General features: G+C 36.3%; 3 protein-coding genes across 5 annotated transcripts; 2 read left to right on the top strand and 1 right to left on the bottom strand.

The window, feature by feature from the left end:
- The first annotated feature begins 5,490 nt into the window (after positions 1-5,490).
- Positions 5,491-7,572, top strand: LOC125058377. Its single transcript, XM_047662454.1, has 2 exons — positions 5,491-5,713; positions 6,779-7,572. The coding sequence occupies exons 1-2, from the start codon at positions 5,539-5,541 to the stop codon at positions 7,570-7,572; spliced, it is 969 nt and encodes a 322-aa protein (XP_047518410.1). The 5' UTR covers positions 5,491-5,538.
- LOC125058353 (protein ANTAGONIST OF LIKE HETEROCHROMATIN PROTEIN 1-like) lies at positions 5,715-8,167 on the bottom strand. 2 transcript variants are annotated; one of them, XM_047662431.1, is made up of 3 exons: positions 8,075-8,167; positions 7,713-7,970; positions 5,715-6,651 (listed from the first exon to the last, which is right to left on the bottom strand). In XM_047662431.1, exons 1-3 carry the CDS (start codon positions 8,104-8,106, stop codon positions 5,748-5,750), a joined length of 1,194 nt encoding a protein of 397 aa, XP_047518387.1. In that variant the 5' UTR covers positions 8,107-8,167; the 3' UTR covers positions 5,715-5,747. The 2 variants fall into 2 exon arrangements, with proteins under 2 accessions (XP_047518387.1, XP_047518386.1); XM_047662430.1 differs by lacking the exon at positions 8,075-8,167 and having other exon boundaries at positions 7,713-8,020.
- A 2,495-nt stretch (positions 8,168-10,662) lies between these two features.
- LOC125058366 lies at positions 10,663-12,710 on the top strand. Of its 2 annotated transcripts, XM_047662444.1 has the most exons (3): positions 10,663-11,292; positions 11,523-12,113; positions 12,197-12,710. In XM_047662444.1, the coding sequence occupies exons 1-3, from the start codon at positions 11,247-11,249 to the stop codon at positions 12,634-12,636; spliced, it is 1,077 nt and encodes a 358-aa protein (XP_047518400.1). In that variant the 5' UTR covers positions 10,663-11,246; the 3' UTR covers positions 12,637-12,710. The 2 variants fall into 2 exon arrangements, with proteins under 2 accessions (XP_047518400.1, XP_047518399.1); XM_047662443.1 differs by having other exon boundaries at positions 10,663-12,113.
- The last annotated feature ends 12,447 nt before the right edge of the window (positions 12,711-25,157 follow it).

Genomic DNA, 25,157 nt, shown 5'->3' with positions numbered 1-25,157 from the left:
AAAAGGCTCTTATTGAATTGTGCTCAAGTTTCTCCGACATATTCTTTCTTCCTAATGATAAACTTACCTATACTTCTGCTATTGAACATCGTATTAAAACTAATAGTGACATTCCTATTCACACTAAATCATATAGATTTCCGGAATGTCACAAGAAAGAAGTGGAAAGACAGATTAATAAAATGTTAGACCAAAACATTATAGAACCCTCTTCTTCACCTTGGAGCTCACCAATTTGGGTAGTACCGAAAAAAATGGACTCTAGTGGTGAAAAGAGTTGGCGTATTGTGATAGACTATAGGAAATTGAACGATGTCACCATCGGAGAAACTTATCCAATCCCACAGATATCGGAAATACTCGACCAGTTGGGTAAGAGTAATTATTTCACCACTCTGGATCTAGCTTCTGGTTTCCATCAAATCCGTATTTCTCCTGAGGATGCATCCAAAACCGCATTTTCAGTCCCTCAAGGACACTTCCAATTTAATCGGATGCCGTTTGGGTTAAAAAATGCCCCCTCAACCTTCCAAAAACTCATGAACACCTGTCTTACAGGCCTCCAAGGTTCCAGGTGTTTTGTTTATCTCGATGATATCGTCGTCTACTCCTATGATTTAACCTCTCATATCCATAACCTTAAATCGGTATTCCAAAGAATTCGTAATTACAATTTAAAAATACAACCTGCAAAATGTGAATTTCTTAGAAAAGAAGTGACATACCTAGGGCATATCATCAGTCAAAATGGTGTTCAACCTAACCCAACCAAAGTCAAAGCTGTCGCAGATTTCCCTACGCCTAAATCCCCTAAAGATATCAAATCATTCTTAGGACTCGTCTCATACTATAGACGGTTCATTCAAAACTTCTCCAAATTAGCCAAACCTTTGACCAATTTACTTAAGAAGGATGTACCCTTTTCATGGGAACATGAACAACAATTGTCATTTGAAACATTAAAAAACAACCTTATTTCCGCCCCTATACTAGCGTATCCTGATTTCTCCCAACCATTTCTCCTTACCTGTGATGCATCCAACTATGCGATATCAGCAATATTATCACAAGGCGTCATAGGACAAGATCGTCCTATAGCTTTCGCATCCCGTACATTAAATCGAGCCGAAAGTAACTATAGTGTAACAGAGAAAGAATGCCTTGCTGTAATTTTTGGCACAAAAGTATTTAGACCCTATATTTATGGGTATCGATTTACAGTTCTAACAGATCACAAACCATTAGAATGGCTATTTAAATGCAAGGATCCAGGGTCACGCCTTATAAGATGGCGTTTAAAGTTAGAGGAATTCGAATACGATATTAAGTACAAAAAAGGGAAAATCAATACTAACGCTGATGCTCTATCTAGGTTCCCCGTAAATCCTGTTCAGCCTGAAAATATAATTGAATCAAATCCAAATATAGAAAACGCTTCTTCACGAGAATTAGATAGAGATCTGATGGACTTATTGACATCACCACCTTCTTTTAACCCCGACGAACTTATATCAACTCCGGATCCGCTTCAACCCGACGAAAGTATTGTATTGCTACCTGAACTCAATTCTCCCCAACAAGAACCTGATTTGGTTCCCTCGACAGACTTAATCTCGCCCACCAGCGCTGAAAATTCTCTGAGAGAAGAAACTAGTACTATTGTACCTGAATTAACGCAACCAATCACTGACCATGCTGGTGAGGGCTCAATTCCATCATTAAGGTTTTCACCTGGGCTCAATTTACCTGATGACAATTACTCTACTTTCCTTAAGACTATGAATAAGAACGATAAGATTTTCACTACGAAAATATTAGAGTACAATGACGATATAACGAAGTCAAAATGTAAAACTATCATATTGCCAAGCTCAATCGACCTTGATGAATCCAACCCATATGTTCAGGGTATTCTTAATACCCTACCTGAAGATTCAGATGTAATCAATAAAGATCGAGTCTTAAACTCATACATATCCTTTAAAAACAATAACAAAACTTACTTTTTATTATTCTTCAAAGTTCATCATTTCGATAAGTCATCCTATGTAGACATCTATAAAAGTCTTAAAACTCTAAGGGATGAATTAGTGGCAAACCCTGATAATAATAATGTCACTGATATAGCAATAACAGATTTCAAAAATCCTTTTGACACGCACCAGTTTGTTAAAATCTATAACATGCTTCTTTTTCTTTTTAACAACTCCGAGATAACTATACATATTTACAAAGATAAAATTATATATCCATCTCTCTCTGAAATACCTAAGATACTAAAAGATAATCATGATATTCCAATTGCTGGACATCTCGGTTCCAATAGAATGCTGAAACGCATCCAAGAAGTGTTCTACTGGAAAAATATGCGAAGTGATATTGAACATTTCGTAAAGAAATGCCCTCAGTGCCAAACTAATAAAGCACTTAGACAAGTAAACCGATCTCCTATGCAGATCACCAGTACTTCAACTGAGCCGTGTCAAAGAATTTCTTTAGACATTGTAGGACCGTTACCCGAATCAGGTCTGGCGAAGCTTAAATATATTTTGACTATTCAGGATGACCTCACCAAATTCTCCTCTGCTTATCCAATCCGTAGTACAACAGCTGAAGAGACTAGCGAATGCTTGCTTCATTTTATCTCAATATTTGGAATTCCAAAAACGATTCTTACTGATCAAGGCACTAACTTCACGTCGGAATTATTCAAGGAAACTTGTAAATTCTTAAAAATAAAAAATCTATGGTCTTCTCCTTATCATCCACAAACCCAGGGTGCTTTGGAAAGGAGTCATTCAACTCTTAAGGAGTATCTAAGATCCTTCGTAGACGAGGGTCAGTCAAATTGGCCGCGATTTGTTTATACGGCTATGCTCACTTATAATACATCAGTCCACTCAACGACCCACTATACTCCTTACGAGCTAATGTTTGGCAATAAACCGGTAATTCCGAATTCCGTCTACGAAGAAACACCAGGTGCAACATATCCAGAGTATGTGCGCATGCTCCAATGTAGATTAAAACATTCACGAGATAAAGCATTAAGTTTTATTAGGAAATCAAAGGAGTCTTCAAAAGCTTACTATGACAATCACACCCGTCAAGTAAAATATAAACCAGGAGATTATGTTTATCTCAAAAACCATTTAAGAATGAGAAAAGCACTCTCAGCCCTCTGGAAGGGACCATATAAAGTAGTTAGGATAAATGGAAACAATACACTCACTCTATTGATAAATAGACGTCATGTAACGCATCATTTTGATCAAGTTAAGTTAGCTGAAGTTGCCGCAAACGATGTATAAAGAATAACACAGTTAATAGAATAGTATAGATAAATTAATTATTTACCTTAAATATTATTTCACAGCTCAACTCTTGGAGAGCCCCAACGCGACCTTGTCAAGCCAATAACTTCAAGCTCGGGCCTCTATTATGATTACTTAGGGAAACTTAAAATTAATAATGTTCAACTACAAATAATAATGCCAGTAGACATTTCACATTTTAAACCGCACTTGCAAAATATCGAAGACACCCTAGTGGTTATTGAAAATCTATGTAATAAGACTCGTATCATAGAAGTTATGTCAGAATGCCATAATTTGTTACTTCCTTTAACAGCACGATTCGAAGATATGAATAAGCAATTCTCTACTATCTCACATCTTATTGACAATAGAGTTAAACGTGGTGCCTGGGTAGGAGGTGTAGGAACCATCCTAAAGCATATATTTGGCACCTTGGACGAAAATGACGGTTTAAAATATGATGAAGCTATAACATCCTTACAGCATGACGAAAAGCGGTTAGTTTCTCTCGTGAAAGAGAATATTTTAGTTAGTAGATCGGTATTAAAAAATTATAATGATACCATATATAAATTAAAGGAAAATGAAAATAAACTTAATTTAGCTGTCGACAAGCTCTCTCAAAAAACTAAAATTATTAATGAGAAAATAAACGGATTCAAAGTACTCTTGAATGTAAATGAGATATTTAATATTTTAGAGACATCAATAATTACCCTATCATTCCAATTGGAGGATGTTATTAATGCTATCTTATTTAGCAGCCAAGACATACTCCATCCTGCCGTGATAACATCTAAACAGTTATATGAAGAGCTTGCTGATAACTATAGACATCTATCTAGCAACTTAGAGTTGCCAATAGCTTTAGATATTAATTCTATACATTTAATTCTAAGTATATCTAAGTTAATTTGCTATTACATTAATAATAAGATTATATTTGTTCTTCAAGTACCACTTGTTAATATTAAGGAATATATAATGTTTCATGTTATTGCTCTGCCAACGCCTCATAACCCTAAAGAGCCAAATTCTTTTTCTCTAACAATTCCTAGTAATAAGTATATAGCAATGACCACCGACAAATCCCAATACTGTGTTTTCAATAACTTGGAAGTTTGTAAAAAGGTGAATCCCGGAAACTTTATCTGTGACATAGAAAATGTATATTCCACGGAGGCAAAACCTATTTGTGAAAGTGAACTATTAGTTAAGGTGATAAGTGAAAAACCGTTGCAATGTGATTCAACGATTATAACAGGAAAGCTTGACATTTGGCAACCCCTAATGAATATTAAATGGTTGTTTATACAGTCAGATCCACAAAGAATATCCATAGACTGTTCAGGATCCAAATTATTTGAAACAAACATTCTAGGTACTGGAACACTCCATATACCAAAAACGTGTGTAGGGTATTTCAAAAGTACTACTCTTGTACCAAAGTATAATATTTTAAATATCTCGTCACCCATCAATCATTTCCCTGATTTTAATCTTATAAACGACACATGTTGTGATTTAGTTAAGCTTAGTGATAAGACTGATAATGTATCTCCTGTTCACTTAAACAGTATAAATCTAGACGATTTGAATTCAGAAAATAAGTTAAAATTAAACTCAATCCTTACCGACCTAGGTAAGTTAGAAACTTCTAAGCAACCTCATATTGTGGAATATGGGACACATTATTCAGCAACAATAATTGTAACTTTTGTTTTAATAATTTCATTTTTATTATATTTAGCTATTAAGAAATTTTGTAAATCCTTTTACAACCGCCCTCTTCAATATACAGTAAATCTTAATAAAACCATGACTGAACCTCCTACTGAGGACATAGAAAGTACAGAAAAGGAAAATCCCGAAATAGAAATTGTTCACCAAAGTGCTCCAATTAGAACTAGAATATAAAAGAGCCTTTAATTTTCTCACCAAAGGCTCTATCTTAAAGGGGGGAGATGTTACATCCTTAGATTGCTAGCTATAATGCTAACTCATCATCTGCATCATCAATGCATACTTTTAGAGAATTATGATCATGGTGACTTCAGTCAGTCTGCGTACATCATTCCTAGAGAGCGGTTGTCCAATTTTTGTATTTTACTCATTATATTAATTAAATCCTTTTTTTAAAAAGGCATTTTAATTTCACGGCCTAACAGTACGCACGGATTCGTGACCGCTTATATACGCTGTTTCGCGATTTTATTATAAAATGAACATAAATCAAGAATTATTAATTACGTTGATTCAAGAAAGGCCTGTAATATGGGATAAGACCATCGACGATTATAAAAATAAGCGGCTTAAATATGATTCCTGGAAAGAAATATTTATTCATTTCCAGCCCACATTTGAAGATTTAAGTGGTGATGAGAAAAACAAGTTTGGTAAGTTACAGATATTTAATTATTAACTTTTTACTTATGCATAGTTGTTTTGATAGGAGAGGCGACCTTCGTTAGATACAAAATATTGTGCAAATCTGTTGCGAACTTCATTAGCCGCCAAACTTCCGCGAACTGCATTCGTGATAGGTAACTGGATTAGTTCCGATTCTGAATCAAGGGTGGACTCATTTTCACTCGCATTGTGAAACTGAAAGTTTTCCTGCTTATGTATAAAATTTTGCAAAACACAACATGTTTTCACAATATCAACTGCCAAATCGATGGACACATTCATTGGCCGGTGAAAAATTCGCCATTTATTGGATAAAATGCCAAACGCACATTCAACAAATCTTCGCGCTCTTGTGAGTCTGTAGTTAAATGTACGTTTTAATTGATCAAGCTGATGACCACCAAATGGACGAAGCAAGTGATAATGCAAAGCAAAGGCTTCGTCCGCAACGAACACATATGGCAAATCGTAGTCAATTCCAGGCAAACGTGTTGCATCGGGTAGATTTAATCCGTTGTTTGTTAAATTTTTCCAAAATGGGGTCTCTTTAAACACACTGGAATCACACTCCTTTCCGTAGGCGCCAACGTCAACAAATATAAAGTTGTAATCGCTATCTACTACTGCCATCAAAACTATAGAAAAAAAATGTTTGTAATTTAAAAACATCGAGCCACTATCAATTGGCTTAATAAGTCTGATGTGTTTTCCATCGACCGCTCCTAAGCACAGCGGGAAGTTGGAAGATTCTTGAAATTTGCTTGCAATGTGTAGCCAGTCTTCTTTAGATGGCATTTTCATATATTCTTTATACAGTTCTAACCAAATGTAGTGGCATACTTCACGTACGATGCAACTTATGGTTTTTATTCCAATTCTATAGCTGTAGTATAGGTCAGTAAAGGTATCTCCTGTTGCTAGATACCTGAAATATAAAACAAAACGGTTCAGGTTCAAATACTAAAACCCCATTTTAGGTCGGGGTCGATTCAGTTTAGGTCGGGGGTTTTCATAAATTTTGAATTTAATAATTATTATTTATTTATTTTCAGGGCAAATGGTGATGAAGAAGTGGACCAATATGAAAGATAGCTGGATAAAATATGACAAAAAAATTAATGAATGTAAGTCTGGTTCTTCAGCAAAAAAAATAAGAAAATATATGTTCTATGATGAAATGATGTTCCTAAAAAAAAATGTTGAGCATCGCAAGACCGATTCTAACATGACTGAACATGTTCATGATTCTAGCCTCAGTAATGAAAATTTTGATAGTGCAGTCCCGAATCAATCAAGCTCGGGATACACTGAACGGAGTGAGACGCAAAGGGCTAAAAAAAAAAGAAAAAATGAACTAAGTGAAGTTGACATTAGGTTTATGAAGTTTATGGATTCAGCAGAACGAGATGAGAAAAAGAAAAGCCGTAGTATGAACTTTTTTATGGGAATCGCTGATACAGTTGACAAGTTCAGTGATGAAAATATGATAGACTTTCAGTTTCAAGTAATTTCAATAATTAAAAATATTCAACAAAGACAGTGTACTCAGTATATACCTACATCAAGAAACCAATGGGATCAAGGCCATCAAGGATATTTAAGTGGTACAGCATCCTCAAATGCGCAATCGTCAACATATGGATATTCTACAGCTGCTAGATCGAGCTATGGAATAAGTCGTCCACAGACGTCTTCTCATGATTTTGGACACGGTTCTGGTTTAGAGCCAATCCACTACCGACCCGAATCACAATTATCTGTACATAGTGTAAATGCGGAAAGTATCTCGGCAGATTCTCAAGTTTCTATTGAAGACGAATTCGATTTTAGTACCGCACTTGAGTAGCATTTTCAGCGTAGTGTATTTTTTGATTTACTTGTTCTTAAATTAATAATTATTAAAATTCAATTACATGTAATAATTTTGTTTGTGTGCAATAAACAATTTTAAACTAAAATATGTCATTTAATTTTGTACCTACTTACCTCAGAGTTACAGCCAATCTTTCTGCGGGCGATATACTCTCTCGCATAAAAGTATCTTGATGTTTTAGTTCCTGGGATAATTTTTGGAGCAAGTTGTCGAATGTAGTTTTCTGCATTCTAAAATAATTGTAAAACTTGTCTTCATCTTCTCTCAATTGATTCTTGACAAGTGTATGAAACGCGCCATATTCCTCCCTTTTTTCTAAAATCGGATGTATCCAAAACCTTACTTCCCTTTTTTTTTCTATTTTCTTTTTCCTATATATGTAATAAGCAACTATAATCTTTTTTTTCGTAAGAAAATTCATGACGCAGCACGTCCTACACAGCCCGAGTAAAAAGCGCTACTAGCCAGTACTTACCAATGTCTCGCGCGGTGATTTTGCCGTATCATGTACAAGCTAGCACGTTTTTTCAACCGTACGGCTTACACACCGTACGTTTGAACAACCGTGTAATGGAAAAGATGCCTTAGATTTAGAAAGCAATTTAGATAAACGGTTACAAGAGAGAATCGATATTGAAAGCCAGTTCTTCGCGGTCATGTCTAGTGCCCAGGAAATAGTTTCAAAACGCGATGAGCGCGACGAGGCTGTCCAGCATAGACTTTCTCTTGAAAGTAATTGCAGTAATACCAAGAATAATAGCCACTTAAATAATCAAATTCCAATTATTGATATATTCTAACAAAACGTAAGGGGGCTTCGGACTAAATTAGTTAACTTTAACGCAAGTGTGTTGACAGCAGAGGCAGACTTGATTGCTGTCACAGAGACAGGCTGTAATGAGTCAATAGCTGATTCTGACTTGGTTCCAATAGGCTTTACTATACTATGATGTAATCGCGCGGACTGGCTAAATTAACAAGAATTTCATTATTTATAATTAGTTATAAAATGGTTTAGGTTTTTAAGTTTTTACTTGTTATGTTTATATTATGTTTTACGTTAGTTTTCTATTGTATTAGTATTAAGTTACTGTAAAAATAGGAAATATGGAAAACAAATAAATAAATAAATAAAGCTTTCTTAGGGTCTTATGAATTCCCTAATGACATCATGGAGCTAAGCACGCCGTTCCAATTCTTCAATTACTTCTTTACTGATGAGTTGATAGAAATCATTATTAAAGAATCAAACTTATACGCTATTCAACAACAGCCCAATCGAACTGAAATATTCACAAAGAATGATTTTCTCAAATATTTGGGTATTGTTACTTTCATCTCTGTCCACCGCTACCCCAACATAAGATCATACTGGGGTAAATTTGGGTTCAACCCAATTCGAGAAGCTATGGCTGTAAATAAATTTGAAAAGATAAGAAGAATATTACACTTCAATGATAACACAAAACACCTGCCAGTCAGTCAAGCCAACCCGCGGGGTAGACGCCTGCTGCACGACGCCGAGACGCTGGATTCTTCAGTGTCCGGCCCGGACGTGCCGACGCGCTACCCTGACCAGGCCAATCACCAAGCGGACACACTAGACATCGTGGTCCACCAGGGGTTGACATGCCAGATGACCCAGGACGTGATCGTCGACGAGCTGCTGTCCGATCACCTCCCCGTGGTTGTCACCCTGCTGGACACCGACCCAAGCCTAACCCTTGACACCGCTTTGCAGTAGGTGCATCGACTGGAGGGTCTTCCAGCGAGCCCTCGACGATGCACCACAGCCGCGTCCGCCCGACACCCCAGCGTCAATTGACGTTGTATACAAATGTGCCGTTGTTTTGTTAAATAGTTAGTGATATTTCAAATAGTTTTATGGCTACAAAGACGTATCGTACAATTACGCAGTTATTCCTTTAAACTTTTAGATTATCTTTTTAGACGTAAATGTAATTACGCCAGTACTATCCTGAAATGAGTACTAATTGTTTAATTATGACTAATTACAATAATTTATATCAAATATAACTCACAAATATTATTATTATTATTTGTTATACAAATTCAGCCATTAAAATGGGAAGCCGAGCACGTATGTTAGTCAAACTTTGTGAACAGGATTCTGGTAGTATTGAGGACCAATCTTCTTCCAATAGCTTTAATTCTGCCAGTGTAAATGGTAATGTGCATTTATAGTTTTTGTTTAATATTTTTGCACAGTGTCGAGTTCTAATGTTTCATTCCTAAATTTCAGAGATACATACTGCAGACCAAACAGCATTAACTGTGACGGAAAATATTATATCTTCCCTAAATAATACAAATTCGCGACCAATCCTAGCTAACGACGAAAATGGTAGTGAAGGCGAAACTAAAGACTTTTCTGCAGATGATAGTGGTGACGAATATAAACCAGAGCAATCTGTAAAACGTCGCCATCAGCTCAACTTTTACAATATTTACTTAAAGAAAAAGAGACCAATAAGGATGATGAGATCGACATGTTTTTTTCGAGCATTGCAAAAACTGTAAAAAAATTAAATCGTTACAGCCAATCTGTTCTGAAGTCTAGAATATTCAACGTGTCTGAATTTGAATTACAAGAAATCAAGGAACAAACTAATTTCTATGCTGGTTCTTCACGACACAATACTGATAACACTCACAATACAGGACCTTCGAGTCATAACACCCACAATATAGGATTTTCGGATTATAACATCCGTAATGCAGGCCCTTCCGACTCTAATACCGGCAATGCAGAGCTGTCAGGCAAAAATCCTCCAGTTTTAGAAGAACCGATATTGAACAGTGAATTGCCTAATGCTACTCAGAAAAATGTTTATTAATTTTGAGGTAACATTGTGATCGATAATTTATGGAAATTAGAGACTGATTGTTACTACTTTATTTTTTAACGGACAGCTTGGCGTGGGGTAGGAGACATTACCCTGGCGTCGGGAGGAGACTTTACCCAGGGTAATCTCTCCCGTATATTTTTTTAATTGTATTGCAGATAATCATCCAAAATGCCTTTCAAATATAAAAAAAGGGGTCGGACTTACAAGCTAGCCGCAGGAATTTGGGGATGATTAATATTGGATTATGTTGGGGTTGGTTTACCCTTTTAAATGACACCCCCCTTACCCCGCGGAGACGCTTATTTTTTTTTAAAAATGCATTTTAAAGTGCGTATAAAGGAACGTGATTTTTTGTATAACATATTTATTGTAGCGAAATATTGTTGTAAAACCAATTCGTATTTTATCAAAATACAATATTTTTAATGTTATATAATGTTATGTTGTTCATAGTATTTATTTATAATTTTATTTTAATTTTTAGTAATATATATTTGAAACGGAACGAAACGTCACATTTCACGAAACGTCATATAGCGAGCGTCTTGTTATGCGTTTGATGCGCCAACGCCATTCCGTTGCTATCCTGCGTACGCGAGTTTTGTAATCCTGAGTTTTGATATTTTTTAACGACTTTTACTTGTTTCTGGACTCCGATATCTGCACAATTATCGACCTTCGCTTGTTTTTTGGATTCTGATATCTGCACAATTTATCGACCTTGGCTTGTTTGTTGGATTTAAGTCTGCAATACGTGTCTTGACTTGACTTGTTAAAATGGCGTCGTCTGCCGAATCTGCCGCCGCTCCTATTGAAAACGAAGGTAAAAGAATTAGCTTTTCTCTACAAAAATGTCTTTAATGTAAAGATACTTATTTATACACACCTCTACTAAAAGGTTTTTCTGCGGAAATTACTCGTTTTCGAGATATTTTAATTTTTCAAATTTTCAATACATTTTATTGATAATTTATACTTACAGTCTATCAATGTATGTATGTTTCGCGGGACCTTTCATCATTTTTGGTTCATTAATCATGTCTTTATTTTTAGCTGGGCCATCCACTTCTCACTCTGTGGAGTCAGGCTCCAATTTTGAAGATGACCTCTATGTGTGCCGGCATTTATATGTGGGCGAAATATTGCCTATGTACAATTTACCTCGGCTTGTCAGGCAACTGGGAACCCGGGAGCAGTGTTTGGCTTTTGCTGAAGAGCATGGGCTCATTTTAGCCAACAAAATGTGCCGTGTACACCGCCAGCTGATGCGCCTGGATTTGACGGCTAACACCACAGTTGGGGCCTTTGTATGTAGCAGAGGGAGCTGTAGAGCCAAGTCCCGTACATCAAGGGCCACAGGAACATGGTTCGAGAAATCAGGGTTGCTATTGCCAAGGATATTTTATTTAATATACTGTTTTGCACATCGCAAGTCCCACGAAGAGGCCGTATTCGATGATCCTCTTCGTGACGAAACAAATACATGCTTGTCCAGGGCCACCATCACAGACTGGTACAGTTATTGTCGAGAAGTTATTGTAATTTATTATTTAGAGACTCAACAAATAAAAGGAAAAATAGGTGGCCCTGGAAAAATTGTACAAATTGACGAAAGCAAATTCGGCCGGCGCAAATATAATAAAGGTAATAAATAAGTCATAATTAATTATAATTTTTTAATCAAATTATAATTTTTTAAATCATTAATTACTTATTTCTATTTTTAGGAAGACGAGTTGAAGGGCACTGGGTCCTAGGAATGATTGAAGATGGAAGCGAGGACTTGCGCTTGGAGGTGTGCCCGGACAATGTGCGGTCTGCAGAGGTCCTGGTGCCCCTGATAAAAAAGCACGTGGAAGTGGGCACCACAATCCACACAGATTGCTGGCGTGCTTACGATTGTCTGGCAGAGCACGGCTATCACCATAAAAAGGTCAATCATAGTGACCCGGACAATCCATTCGTTGCAGCAGATGGGACTCACACTCAACGTATTGAGTCCCAATGGCGTGTCGTGAAAAGGTTTTTCTATAAAGACAATTACAACCATCCCCAAAACTTTGGGGATGTGATTGTGGAGTATTTGTGGAGAAGAAATATTATGAAAAATAAAAAAGATCCGTTTATCCAATTAATTGAGGCAATTAAATATATATACAAACCTTAACCTCTGGTTTTATTTATGCATCTTCATAATATCACCAAATTTCATTCTTATTTCTAGAATACACTAGTTAGTGAGATTGTAGTCGATCATACCCAAAACCGAATCAGAGCACCCCACTATCCACGTGGTCTTGTCTGTCTTACCCCTAGAGTGTATATAAATAATCGGAGGCGCGGAGGAAGAGCAGCCCCCACCCGCTGTAACAAAGCACAGGCAAAGCACAAAGCAAGCACACCAAAAAGCCGAAGCTGCGGAGGCTTGAATAAATTGCCTGTGCTTTGGAACGCAAGGGTGGAGGGGCTGCATTTCCCGTAGCGCCGGAGCTGGCCAAAAAACCAATTATTAATTAGATCGGTTAGGTTAGGTTAGTATATGAATATTTGGACCAAAACGCCGAGGTTGCGCAGGCTTGAATAAAATGCCTGTTGTTAATTGTGTATTAATATTTTTTTTTTTACGCTGGGGCGGAGGGAGTTGTCTCCTGCAGCGCCGGAGATGTCACAGAGCTAGACCCCCTCCCACAGACCATTGTAAATAACTAAATAGCGCTATTCTAACCTCAAAACTTTAACCATGAATATCTCCATAACCATGGGGTTCCGCATGTTGGGGATGGTACAGGAGGGTAGCAGTAGACCCCCCCCCCCCCCCCCCCCACCCCCAAAACCCCAAAAATCCGGCGGCTAGCTTCTAAGTTTTTCCCCCCGCAATATGTCGCGTTGGGGAGAAGAAAAAACTTTGCTTTTTGTGTCACATTATAGAAGTTACGAATGTCTGTGGAACACACATTCTCCTTTATATAAAAATAATATTGCTCGTAATAATGCTTATGAGGCTTTATTAAAGGACATGAATGATTCAAGTTTAACAATGAAAATAATTAAAACTAAAATTAAAAACCTAACATCATGCCGAAGTAAGAAAAATCAACAATTCGCAGCGGTCCGGAGCTAGTGCAGCAGACGTTTATAAACCACCCATGTCATGGTTTACGGAAATGAATTCATTTATGGCAGACACGGACGATTATCGTGAAACTGTTGAATCCGACTTGGTAGTAAGTACCTAATACCTATCTATTAAGTTATATGTTAATCATATGATCTTGCCATGGCAATGCCTCTGTTGTTTCGAAAAGTTGTGCATAAGCGTTTCTTATTGCCACCGCTTGTCGAGAGGCCAAATAGCACTGTACGTACGTTTGCTTTGAGCATGCCTATTTAGGAGTATGCTTTAAATCAAGCTTGCTTATTTATGGAAAATGTGAACAGTTTACAGAGCATGCTAATTTTAAACAAGCTTATTAGCATGCTTTTTTTGAGCACGTCTGTCAGTACCTTTATGGCTTAACCAGACAGGCGGCTATGAAGAGGGCATATGAATATGAAACCATTCTAAAAAGTTTATTTAAATTCTCTGTTTATTGTAAATATATTATTGTTTGATTATACTTTTGTGAAAGTGTTTGGTTCATTGGTGTAAAAGAAAGGAATCAAGCCACGTGAAGAAGCCACGAGGTTGAAGGTACTGTGCCGACATCCTTTCTTTCTTTTTTCCCATTTGTCCAAATATTGAGCAATCATATTATAAAGAAAATACAGTCCACAATTATAAACAATTCATTATTTAGTTTAATGGGTATAAAGTTTATATATTAATCCGCGCCGCCAATAGCTTAATAATGTTGCTTAAGATACAATTTATAAAAAATAGCGATTTGTAAGTATATAAATATTTATGAGCATTTTAGTGGAAGGCGGGTAAACTCTCTCGGACTCCCCCTACTACAAACCGATACTGGTAAAGGTAAGAGAAAATTGATATCTACAAAAGGAAAGGGAAAAGGAAAAACTACCAAAAAAGCACCTAAAGACAAGGAAAACAAATCTGACGACGACGAATGCTTCTGTCTAGTATGTTTAGAAACTTTTAACAACAGTCGACCAAATGAACAATGGATACAATTATCGAGTGTACGTGAACCTTGAGCGTTGGGGGAGTGCTGCGGTATAATAGACTTCCACAAAATATAAAAAGTGCAGACAGCCTGGCAATATTTAAATTTAGACTAAAAGACCATCTCTTGAGTGATCCCAGTTACCTGCGTAAATGAAAGTCCACCCAAGTTTTACTTCGCTAATTGATCCTTGAAGCTCTTCAATGACCCGCGACGTGATAAATTGTATCTTTAGTATATAAGTTCTCATGTAAGTGACTATTGTCTGTTATGAGAATAAATGTCTTTAAACCTAATGTAAAATGTGGTCCCATGCGGATGGCGTGGACGATGATAAGAACCATGTGTGCCATAATTGCGAGTCTGAGTAGAAGAATAATACTGAATAGTCTGATTATAAAGAATGATTAACATAATAATATAGATTAGTGAAGGAATATAATGGGCATATGGGAGGAGTAGTGCATGAGAATATTTAACCATCTTTTGCATCTAAGTATCATCAACGCATGGATTCTCTACAAGTATGCAGTCGAAAGAACACCCCAAAAAAAGAAATTATGGACCTAGGAAGTTTCCGGTCAGAGCTAGCGGACACATTATGGAAATACTCCACACCTGTTCGAAGGGGTCGTCCAAGTTCAAGTTCTATGCAGGAGCCTCCTTCCAAAATAAGAAAAAGAAAACCATGTCAAGCTTTGCCCTCATTGGATGTGATACTCGATGGAGTGGGACATGAACAAATAAGAATCCCTGTCAGACAAAGGTGTTCCCATCATGTAATTTGAAAACAGTTACTATCAAGTGCACTTGACAAGTCTACGTGCTTGAAGTGAATATTGATCGTTTACAGCGTTGACTTGACAAGTCCCGTCAAGTATCTACGGGCTGGACCATACTTGACAAAAATTTTGATTGACGGCACTTGTACCACCATGCGCTTGATGCGACTTGACAAGTTTTATTCATTTGCGGAACATCGAAGATGGCGGACGACGAACCGGACCGAGACGTGGCTTTGGCGGCAAGCGCCGACCTAATTACCGATCGTGATTTTGTGTTATTATTAATATCTCTCTACAGAGATTATCCTGCATTGTGGAAAATTAAAAGTAAGGAGTATGCGGATAAAAACAAAAGGTCGCTTGATTTATCAAGCATAGTCAAAACACTTCGAGTATATAAACCTGCTTACACCGAAGATTTATTGAAGAAAAAAATTAATGCTTTAAGAACCAACTTCAACAAAGAAAAAAAAGATTGAACAAGCACAACGGTCTGGTGCGTCTCCCGATGATGTACCAAAACCGTCACTCTACTACTGGGTGGCCCAGAGAGAAATGCACTTTTGATTTCGCGCGCATTTCTAAACCACATGAGAGAGGGGCGCTGGAGCGGTAGCAATGCGTAGCGCGGACTTTGTAATTTTAGTCGCCATGAATCCATTACAAGGGAGAGCAGCGCGCGTTTTGTGTCCGTGCATTTTATGAGAAAGCTCAATCTTATGTGACTGTTCGGCGGCTTTATCGTGCTAAATTCGAATTGCGGCGCATCAGTGAGTGTCCAAGCACTAATTTAATTAAACAATGGATCCAAAGATTTGAAAGAACAGGATCGACACAAAAAATGCGGCCTCGCGGTCGCCAAAGAGTTTCACGGACCGATGAAAACATTCTGGAGGAGTCTGTACACGCTAATTCACGAATGTCGGAGCGCAAACGTTCGTCGACATTGGGAGTCTCTAGATCGACATTGCAGCGAATTTTGCAGCTGGATTTAAAATTTCATCCTTATAAGATACAGCTAGTGCAGGAACTAAAGGCAAATGAAATACGGGATGAGTTCAACAATTTCAACAACATCCTGTTCTCTGATGAAGCCCATTTTTCCCTGAATGGATTTGTAAATAAACAAAACTGTAGATATTGGGCAGCAGAAAATCCTCGGTTGAAACATCAGAAGCCACTACACTCACCAAAGGTTACAGTTTGGGCCGCCATTGCCAAATAGGGAATCATCGGACCATTTTTCTTTGAGAACAACCATGGCCAAGCGGTAACCGTCAATTCCGAACGCTATACTGCTATGTTGAGAAGTTTTTTGATTCCAAGGCCCCCAAGAATTCCCGATCTCACTCCAGCAGACTTCTTTTTGTGGGGCTACCTTAAGAGTAGAGAATAGAAAGAGGCGAAGGCTCTTGCTGCAAAAAAAGGCTTCAAATTCGTGTGGGTTCGCAACTGTTGCAGTTTTTTACGCCGGAACGAGGAATCTCCTGTTATAACAATAAACTTCAGGCGCGACTTGGAGAAAATCTGTTAGTTATAATAAGTTCTAATAATAAGTGCTTATATTACTCAAAACAAATTAAATACTCTAAAAATCCAACAACTCTGCAGCAATTGAAGCTGAACATTCGGCAAAGAAATGGAATCCATTTCGAGGGAAACTCTAACGAAAGTTTTCCAAAATTTTGATGCCAGATTGGAAGAATGCTGTAACCGTCATGGACGTCATTTGGACAACGTAGTTTTTAAAAAGTAAATTTCATTTAATTATCTTTGAATTATAATAAACACATTTGTACTAAGGTATACAGTTTTTTTTTCCTTGAATTTTCAAAAGTGCATTTCTTTTTGGACCACCATGTACTACATTAGGTTACCAAAAAGTTCTAAAATTGAAAATAAAAAAAAAGTTTTCATTAGCAATGTTTCTAACTGGCCAGTGCTATACATTTTCAGTGATACCCACGTATATGAATATTTCTTTCGATGAACACCATAAATAGGCTTTCGGGAAATTGCCAATGTCCCGAGATAAAATTTTATGAAAGGGAGAATATAAATATGCTTGATAAAGAAGTAGTAAAATTAAGATGAACCAAATTAAGGTTAACTATATTCTTTTTATAATTTTCACAAGTTGACACCAAGGATCACATTAATATTTTTTTTTACTTTTTGTTTCAGGTAAGAAGAAATTAACTGTCTACCTGCAAGGGAGTCAACGGCTGAGTCTTTACTGATTATGTTTGAACATGCACAAAGAGAAAATCTTTAAGTTGCCTATCCAAGATATTTCACATTCTTCAACTCCACCTACAAACGAAAACCTATTCAGTAAGAAAGCTGTACATCTTAGGGATCTGTTTAAAATATCACAAACTCCATGGACTCAAAGATGCGGACACATTTAAGAACAGACATTATGTATTCCCGACGCTAAAACGAAGCCAACGTGGCCAACGCTTAGGGCCCTTTCCTTTATTATAAAATTTCCCAATCTATGGATTCTGAGATAGTCAAAATATCCAGATAAAAACTCGCATAAGACTTTTGGGACTCTGAGGTTTCAAAAATGAGCACAGACACAGCACACGCTTATACCAACTCTCAGCTCTACACTATCAAATACATGCGCATACCCACACATTCAGACACTCACACATTCAAGCGTCTTAATGTTTTTAGAATCTAATGTTGTGTCTGTGTCCATCAGAATCAGAATCTAACATTCATTTCGTGCACTGTTTTCTTGAAGATTACCGAAATACAAATTTCCTGGAAAATATGGATGTTGAAGCCTTGAGCTCAAGTGTCAAGAAAAAAGGAGGAAAAACAGATCAGTAAAATGGGCAGGACATATCTCTCGATACATCGACAAAAGATGGACTGTACAAACCACAAAATGGACTGGTCCACTTGGTAAGAGAAACAAAGGTCGACCCAAAAAAAGGTGGGTGGACGACATAGTCAAAGTAGCAGCAGTGGCGTAGCTACCAAGGGGCTAGGCGGGGCAGTGCCCCGGGGCCCTCAAGCTCAGGGGGCCCTCGAATCCTCACCAGAAATCTCGATCGTTCTGTACTTTTGGAAATTTCTCCCATTTTCAAAATAAATATGACAGGTTGCAACCCCACTTTAATCAAGACATTAATTTGAGAGAAATTCAAAAGTTATGCCTAGGGAATTCCCCTAAATTCTTTCTGTAGGTTGGCAGTGTTGTCAATTTGACGGATAGTGATATGTGCATTTTATTATTCATCGATGTGCGTTTTATTGTGAATTCGAGTTAAGATTTTTTTTGGAGAACAAAACCGCATCAAGCCTGGATTTAAACGAAGTCATTGATACTTTTGCGAAAACTAAAGCTAGGAAAAAATTGTAAATAAAATTGTTATTTAGTCAGTTGGTAGGCCCGACCTTTATATAATAAACCCATGAATCTTCTGTATTTCATTTTATTCGCCAAACCTACACCAAGTATTAATTGTAATTTATGTTGTTACTGTTTAATATTTTTAATACCTGCCCTGCACAAAAAAGAGCTTAAGTAGCTTAGCATTTTTAAAGTATTTGTATTTTTCATATTTTTATATGATAAAACCTAATCAGTTTACATAGCAGTGGGGCCCCATTTTTTAATTTGCCCCAGGGCCCTTGGTCACCTAGCTACGCCACTGAGTAGCAGGCGGAAACTGGATTACTACAGCTACAAATAGAATAAAATGGAAAAAAATGGAGGAGTCTTTTACCCAGATGGGATCCAAACTTTGAATATACTAATGTTACACTTACTACCATAGACTAAGATTACTACATATTACTAACATATAAAATATTCTTACTTCTTTTTTTGTACCTTAATGAATTTGGAATAAATAAAACTATAATAATAATAATAATAATAAATAATAAAAGTCCTAAAAGATCTTAGATTTTGTATTTTGAGGTTAACAAAATCATAACAATTTTTACTTGAAACGCTTTTCTTTTTGGTTTCAGGACCTACAAGGATACAGATCCACTGCTGCAACTTTAGAAAGCTCTGTTCTCACCAGGAGAAGAGCAAATTAAAGTGCCAATCAAAAAATATAGCCAATGTAATTGAGAACAGAAAACAACTTTACAAATTCAATGAAAAAGTTGACCAGGACAGATTTCTCACGAGATGTACAAGCCCTCATGAGCCTTTAAAAAGGGACAATCAACACCGAGACCAACAAGAAGAAAACTTCAAATTAGCTGCAAATATTTCCTTAAGCGGGGAAAGATGGTGCAAGTATGCATGAGATTCTTTCTTAGTGCCTTCTCCATAGGGCAAAATTAGAACTTAAATAAAACAATAGCAGCAGGAGAAATACTAAAAGAAAAAAGAGGTGGGGACAGAAAGTCTTTCAAAACTCAGAAGAAAATGAATAATCTGAGAAAGTTCCTAAAATTAATTGCAAGAAACTGAGAAGTTTTTACAACATTGAATCTCCTCGGGAATTGAGTGTCACGCACAATGTTCCATGAAATTTTCACAAAGGAATTTAATATCGGCTTCAAACAACCTGCATCCGATGCTTGCAATGTTTGTGGGATCATAAAATAAAATCTGAAAAAGATAATAATTCAAAACAAACATTTATTACTGAAAAATGAGTGCACAAACTCAGAGCCAATGCATTCTATGCCCACATGAAAGCAGAGGTACTGAACAGTGATTGTGGGTAAGAAAACTGTGAATGCCTGGAGCCTGATTTAGGCGAACTAAGAGTTTAATCTTTCTTAAAACATTTATTTTTATTATTTACCAATAGAGCCTATTTTCCTTTAGCCAAATCAAAAGGGATTATTTTCAAAACTGTCTGACCAAGAGTCTATTTATTTTGTGCCTGAACAACGGGGACTATTTCAGATTTAAAAAAATGTATATTTAATTTTAAAAAATACCTTATTATTGAAAATACTGTTAAATATTAGTTGTACTATATTCTTAGGGCTGAGCTATTTTAATGAGGAAAAATTAATACAGCTAAAGTTACAAGTTTTTGCTGTTTTCCCAAAAATTGCTTATGGTGACGTTAGGCCCTTAGGATACTTTTGTATGATTAGGTGTAACAGGAAAACTACTTTTTCTCAAAAAACTGTCTTCAACATGTACCATGTACCACGGAAAAATAGTTATCTAGTTTCTCAGTCAGGGGCTCCCTAGCGTAAGACTAACAACAGATGAATTTTGTCACAAGCTATTTGTCATGAATAAAGTTTTTCATTATAAGTTCACCAGAGAAATGTGAAATTTATTATTATATTAGGATTATTAATTGTGAACCCTAAAAAGATACAAAAAAATAAATATTTGTATTTGATTTCTTTAAAGGATGGATTTAGAAGTCTGTCAGGCTTTTGTATCTACCTGAAACAAACACCTACAAACAAAAACCTATTCAATAAGAAAGCTATACATCTAAGCTATCCGTTTAAGATATCACAAACTCCATGGACTAACAGATGCGGGGACATCTAAGAACAGACATTTTGTATTCCCGACGCCAAAACGAAGCCAACGTGGCCAAAGCTTCTTTGCTTAGGGCCCTTTCACTTATTACAAAAATTTCCCAATTTATGTATTTTGAGATAGTCAAAATATCCAGATACAAACTCAATCACATAATAATTACCCTAGCCGAAATTGGACTCTGAGGTTTCAAAAAGTAGCCTGAAACCACAGTTGCCTTTAATTACCATTCTGGAAAGACTTGACAAATACAATCCTCTAAAGATTCAATTGATCAACAGAGATCAGAAGAGAAAGTCACAAATGCTTACAAGATGTAGAGCAGAAACTCTAAGCATGGCTAAATGGCATAGAGAACTTGGGCTGTGTTTAGTCCTAAAATCCTTTGAATACATCTAGGAATGTTTTATTGTTCTCTTTGTATCAAGGCTACTCTGACGCTTTAATAAGGATAAAAACTCTTAAATGTCAGTTAATATAATGTGGCATTGAAAACCCTGCATTATATAGGGACTGAAAATATATTAACCTATGAATACAATTTCTTTCCAACACAAACCTTTGTACAAAACAATATTATAATGAGACCAAAGCTAAAACCTTAATATTTCTTACTGAAAACTATTATTACAACATTTATCACTTTAACAAAAACAATACTTAAAACGTATTAACTATCCTTTGATTCGGTTTTTGGAATATGTTAGAGTTATGAAATTTGTATCGATCAATGGCGATGGCCGCTGGACGCAGGCCGCAGGCGGCAGGACGCTTTTTTTTTTTTTTTTTTTTTTTTTTTTTTTTGTGGAGTTTATGGCCTGGTATCTAGACCTTTAGGCCATACGCAGGACGCTGGTATCAATCAACTATCAGTTGCCAGTTGCCACTGTCATTATAATGTCACAGAGCTCGTAACTTAACAACGTCAAAGCCTAATCAGTTTATAACAGATAAAACTTGTGGTTTATTCGATTAGCCAATATATTTCAACAAATCAACTACTAGTAGTCCATAATAATATTGATTTCCATAGTCATTACAATTAAAAGTAATTTATAATTTTGGAGCAAAAGCTTCCATTGTCATTTTTATTTTATATCATCAAAGTCAAATTAGTTTTTAGTTAAATTGTTTGAAACCGTTAGTTGTTTGTGTTGCCAATGTTGCTAGATCTATAAATTAACGTCTATTTAATGGTCGATAGTCTTGCTAATGAAAGAATATAATTGAATTATTTGAAAACTTTCGGATGGCAACACAACGTATTGAATGTCATTGAACTTCCTTTTTTGGCGGGAACTGGAAGGGCGCCTTTTTTAAACAATTTTTTCAATAAATTCAAATAAGTTGGTAAACTAACGAAATACCTAGCTGGGACTAGTCGTTATGGAGCCGGAGAGCGGCGGAGATGACGATGGGTGTATGGCGACACCGCGGACAACAAAGAAGCGAAAAATGAAGGAGCAGCTTCCAGCGGCGTCTTCGTCACCAGACGATAAGTACAAACCCTTTTTTAAACCTGAATATAAGAGGTCATACCCGGACAACAGCTCTAAGGAGGAATTCCCGATCTATGTTGAAGGAATTAATGAGAAAATTGGGAACAAAAACCCCTTATATCTCTCGAAATTTTTCAAAAATGTAAAGGGCATTGTTGAAAAGCGTAGATTAAATGTGAACAAAATAATGGTAGTCTTCAAACAGGCGGTAGCAGCAAATGACTTCCTAAGCCATAGTTGTCTTAAGGAAAACAATTTGAAGGCGTACATACCAGCAGCGTCGGTGGAGAGAACCGGCACTATTAGATTCGTCGACAAGGAGTCGAGCAATGCAGAACTGTATGAAAAACTGATGGCGGATGCCGAAATTATAGCTGTGAGACGGTTCACCAAGAAAGTAGGTCAGGAAATAGTCCCTCTCACTACGATGAGTGTAACATTTGTAGGTACTTCCCTCCCACAATATGTTTTTCTGGACAAGTGGAGGTACAGGGTATATACTTATGTGCCACCACTGATGCAATGCTTCAAGTGCATGAAGTTTAGGCACAATGCCAAAATATGTCGAAATGATGATGTATGTTCAAGATGTTCAGGTGCACATTCCTACAAGGAGTGCTCATCAGACATCTTGAAGTGTTGCAACTGTGGTGGGGACCACCTAGCAATATCTAAGTTTTGTCCCATTAAAATAGAACAACGTAAAAGACATGAAACAAATTACTTGACCAGAATGTATTCAACAGTAGTATCAAACAAAGATTTTCCTGCGTTGACCAAAGCGAAAACAGACAAATCATTGACATTTGCATTGAAAACTAAGTCTACTCCAGTTAAGAAAATTGAAAATAGTCATGAGTCCCCTATCACAGCACCGGTTTCAACTATTCAAACACCTAATACTAACTCCAACACCTTGACCTATGACTACCTTGTAAAAGATGATATCTTTTTACAAAAAATAATAAAAACCTTAGTTACGTTAGCTAATTCGAAGAAAACAAACACAACCACACATATTAAAGATATATTGATAGAAAATCTTACCAAATAATGGCTGTTTTAAAAATAATGCAACATAATATTCAGAGTGTCAATAATAAAAAGGCTTTACTTAAATCATCATTAATTCAAAATAACATAGATGTGTGTCTTCTCAATGAAACCTGGTTAAAAGATTCAAACCCCTATTTATCAATCTCTGGCTATAACTATATAGGAAAAAATGCTAAAAATGAACATGGCGGTGTAGGTATTTTAATAAAAAATGATATTAAATTTAAGGTCTTAAAAACTACTTTCTATCAAAATATTCAATTTATAGCTATTTCTATAATAACAGGATGTGGTCCCTGTCTCAATGCTCTGTGTCTACTGTCCACCAAATAATAGCTCAATTAGTTTGATTAATTTGAGAAAGATTATTTTGCAATTACCCAAGCCTTGTCTTGTTTCTGGTGATTTTAATGCTCACGATATAGCTTTTGGTTGTGATACTACCAATTCAAGAGGTCGTGAATTATTTGATATATTTGATGATGCTGATTTATGTATTTTAAATTCTGGTGACCCTACTACTATTTCTAGACCTGGTAATAATGCATCAGCTATTGATGTTACTTGTGTTAGCCCTGATATTGCACCACTTTGTGAGTGGTATGTCGGTGATGACCCTTTAGGGAGCTATCATTTACCTACTTTTGTTAACATCATTACCTCGACTCAAAAATATACAGTTCAAGAGTCTATACATAAGTATTTATATAATAAAACAAATTGGAATATGTATAATGACAAATCCAAAGATATATTTGATAAATTTTCTCCTTCAACAATTGATCCTTTAGTTCAATATGATGAATTTTCTAAATTACTACTTAGTTTAAAAGAAAACTGTGTTCCATTGTTAAAGCATAAATCTTCTAGTAAAAAGTCTGCTCCTCCAGCTCCTTGGTGGAATGATACTTGTGCCGAGGCTGTAACCAAATCAAGAGAAGCGTTAGCTAATTATAGACGTAATATGACAATGGACAATTATATAGAATATAAGAAAATAGATTCGAGGAAAAAAATTATTATAAAAATGGCTAAGAAAGACAGTTGGAAAAGTCTTTGTTCGTCTTTTAATAGATTCACTCCAGTATCCCGAGTGTGGAATTTTATTAGAAGATTTAAGAGAATTAACATTAATAGAAATGTGTCCAAAAATGATGAGTGGATAGCAAGTTTTTTAGAGAAGTTAGGGCAGCCTAGTAATAACAACGATAATATTTCTGGTTTATTTGAATTTAATGATGGAAGTCAGTGGAGCAAGTTTCTACTTAACTCTTTTTGTTTTGAAGAACTTGACATGGCTTTGTCTTCAAGAAAGAATACAACCCCTGGTCTTGACGATATTCCTTATATTATGCTTCAAAATCTACATGTTTCTGTAAAACATATTCTACTTAATATTTTAAATTCGCTTTGGTCTCAGCAATTGATTCCAGAATCCTGGAGGTTGCAATGTGTCATACCAGTGTTAAAACCTGACAAACCCAATGATCATTTTAATTCGTACAGACCCATTTCTCTTACATCTTGTGTAGGGAAATTGTTTGAGCAAATGATTAAGATTAGACTGGACTATTTTGTTGAAAACCAGAAACTTATTCCTTCTTGTCAGTTTGGATTCAGAAAAGGCAAAAGTGCAGCAGAAAGTTTTATAGCTTACCTGACTGATATGAAGAAGTGTTTGTTGTCAGGTTCTACTGCAATTTGTGTTTTCCTTGATGTTCAGGGGG

The sequence above is a fragment of the Pieris napi genome, chromosome 18, assembly GCF_905475465.1.
Source record: "Pieris napi chromosome 18, ilPieNapi1.2, whole genome shotgun sequence".
Classification (NCBI taxonomy): Eukaryota; Metazoa; Arthropoda; class Insecta; order Lepidoptera; family Pieridae; genus Pieris; species Pieris napi.
Note: the sequence above shows the minus strand (reverse complement) of the source record. Positions and strands in the feature narration are given on the sequence as shown.

Coding starts and splice junctions, on each gene's coding strand:
- LOC125058377 (XM_047662454.1), top strand. CDS start 5,539: ATGAACATAAATCAAGAATTATTAATTACGTTGATTCAAGAAAGGCCT. Junction 5,714..6,778: donor TGATGAGAAAAACAAGTTTG/GTAAGTTACAGA, acceptor ATTTATTTTCAG/GGCAAATGGTGATGAAGAAG.
- LOC125058353 (XM_047662430.1), bottom strand. CDS start 8,020: ATGAATTTTCTTACGAAAAAAAAGATTATAGTTGCTTATTACATATAT. Junction 6,652..7,712: donor AGATTGGCTGTAACTCTGAG/GTAAGTAGGTAC, acceptor TTTATATTTCAG/GTATCTAGCAACAGGAGATA.
- LOC125058366 (XM_047662443.1), top strand. CDS start 11,459: ATGTATGTATGTTTCGCGGGACCTTTCATCATTTTTGGTTCATTAATC. Junction 12,114..12,196: donor CCGGCGCAAATATAATAAAG/GTAATAAATAAG, acceptor TTCTATTTTTAG/GAAGACGAGTTGAAGGGCAC.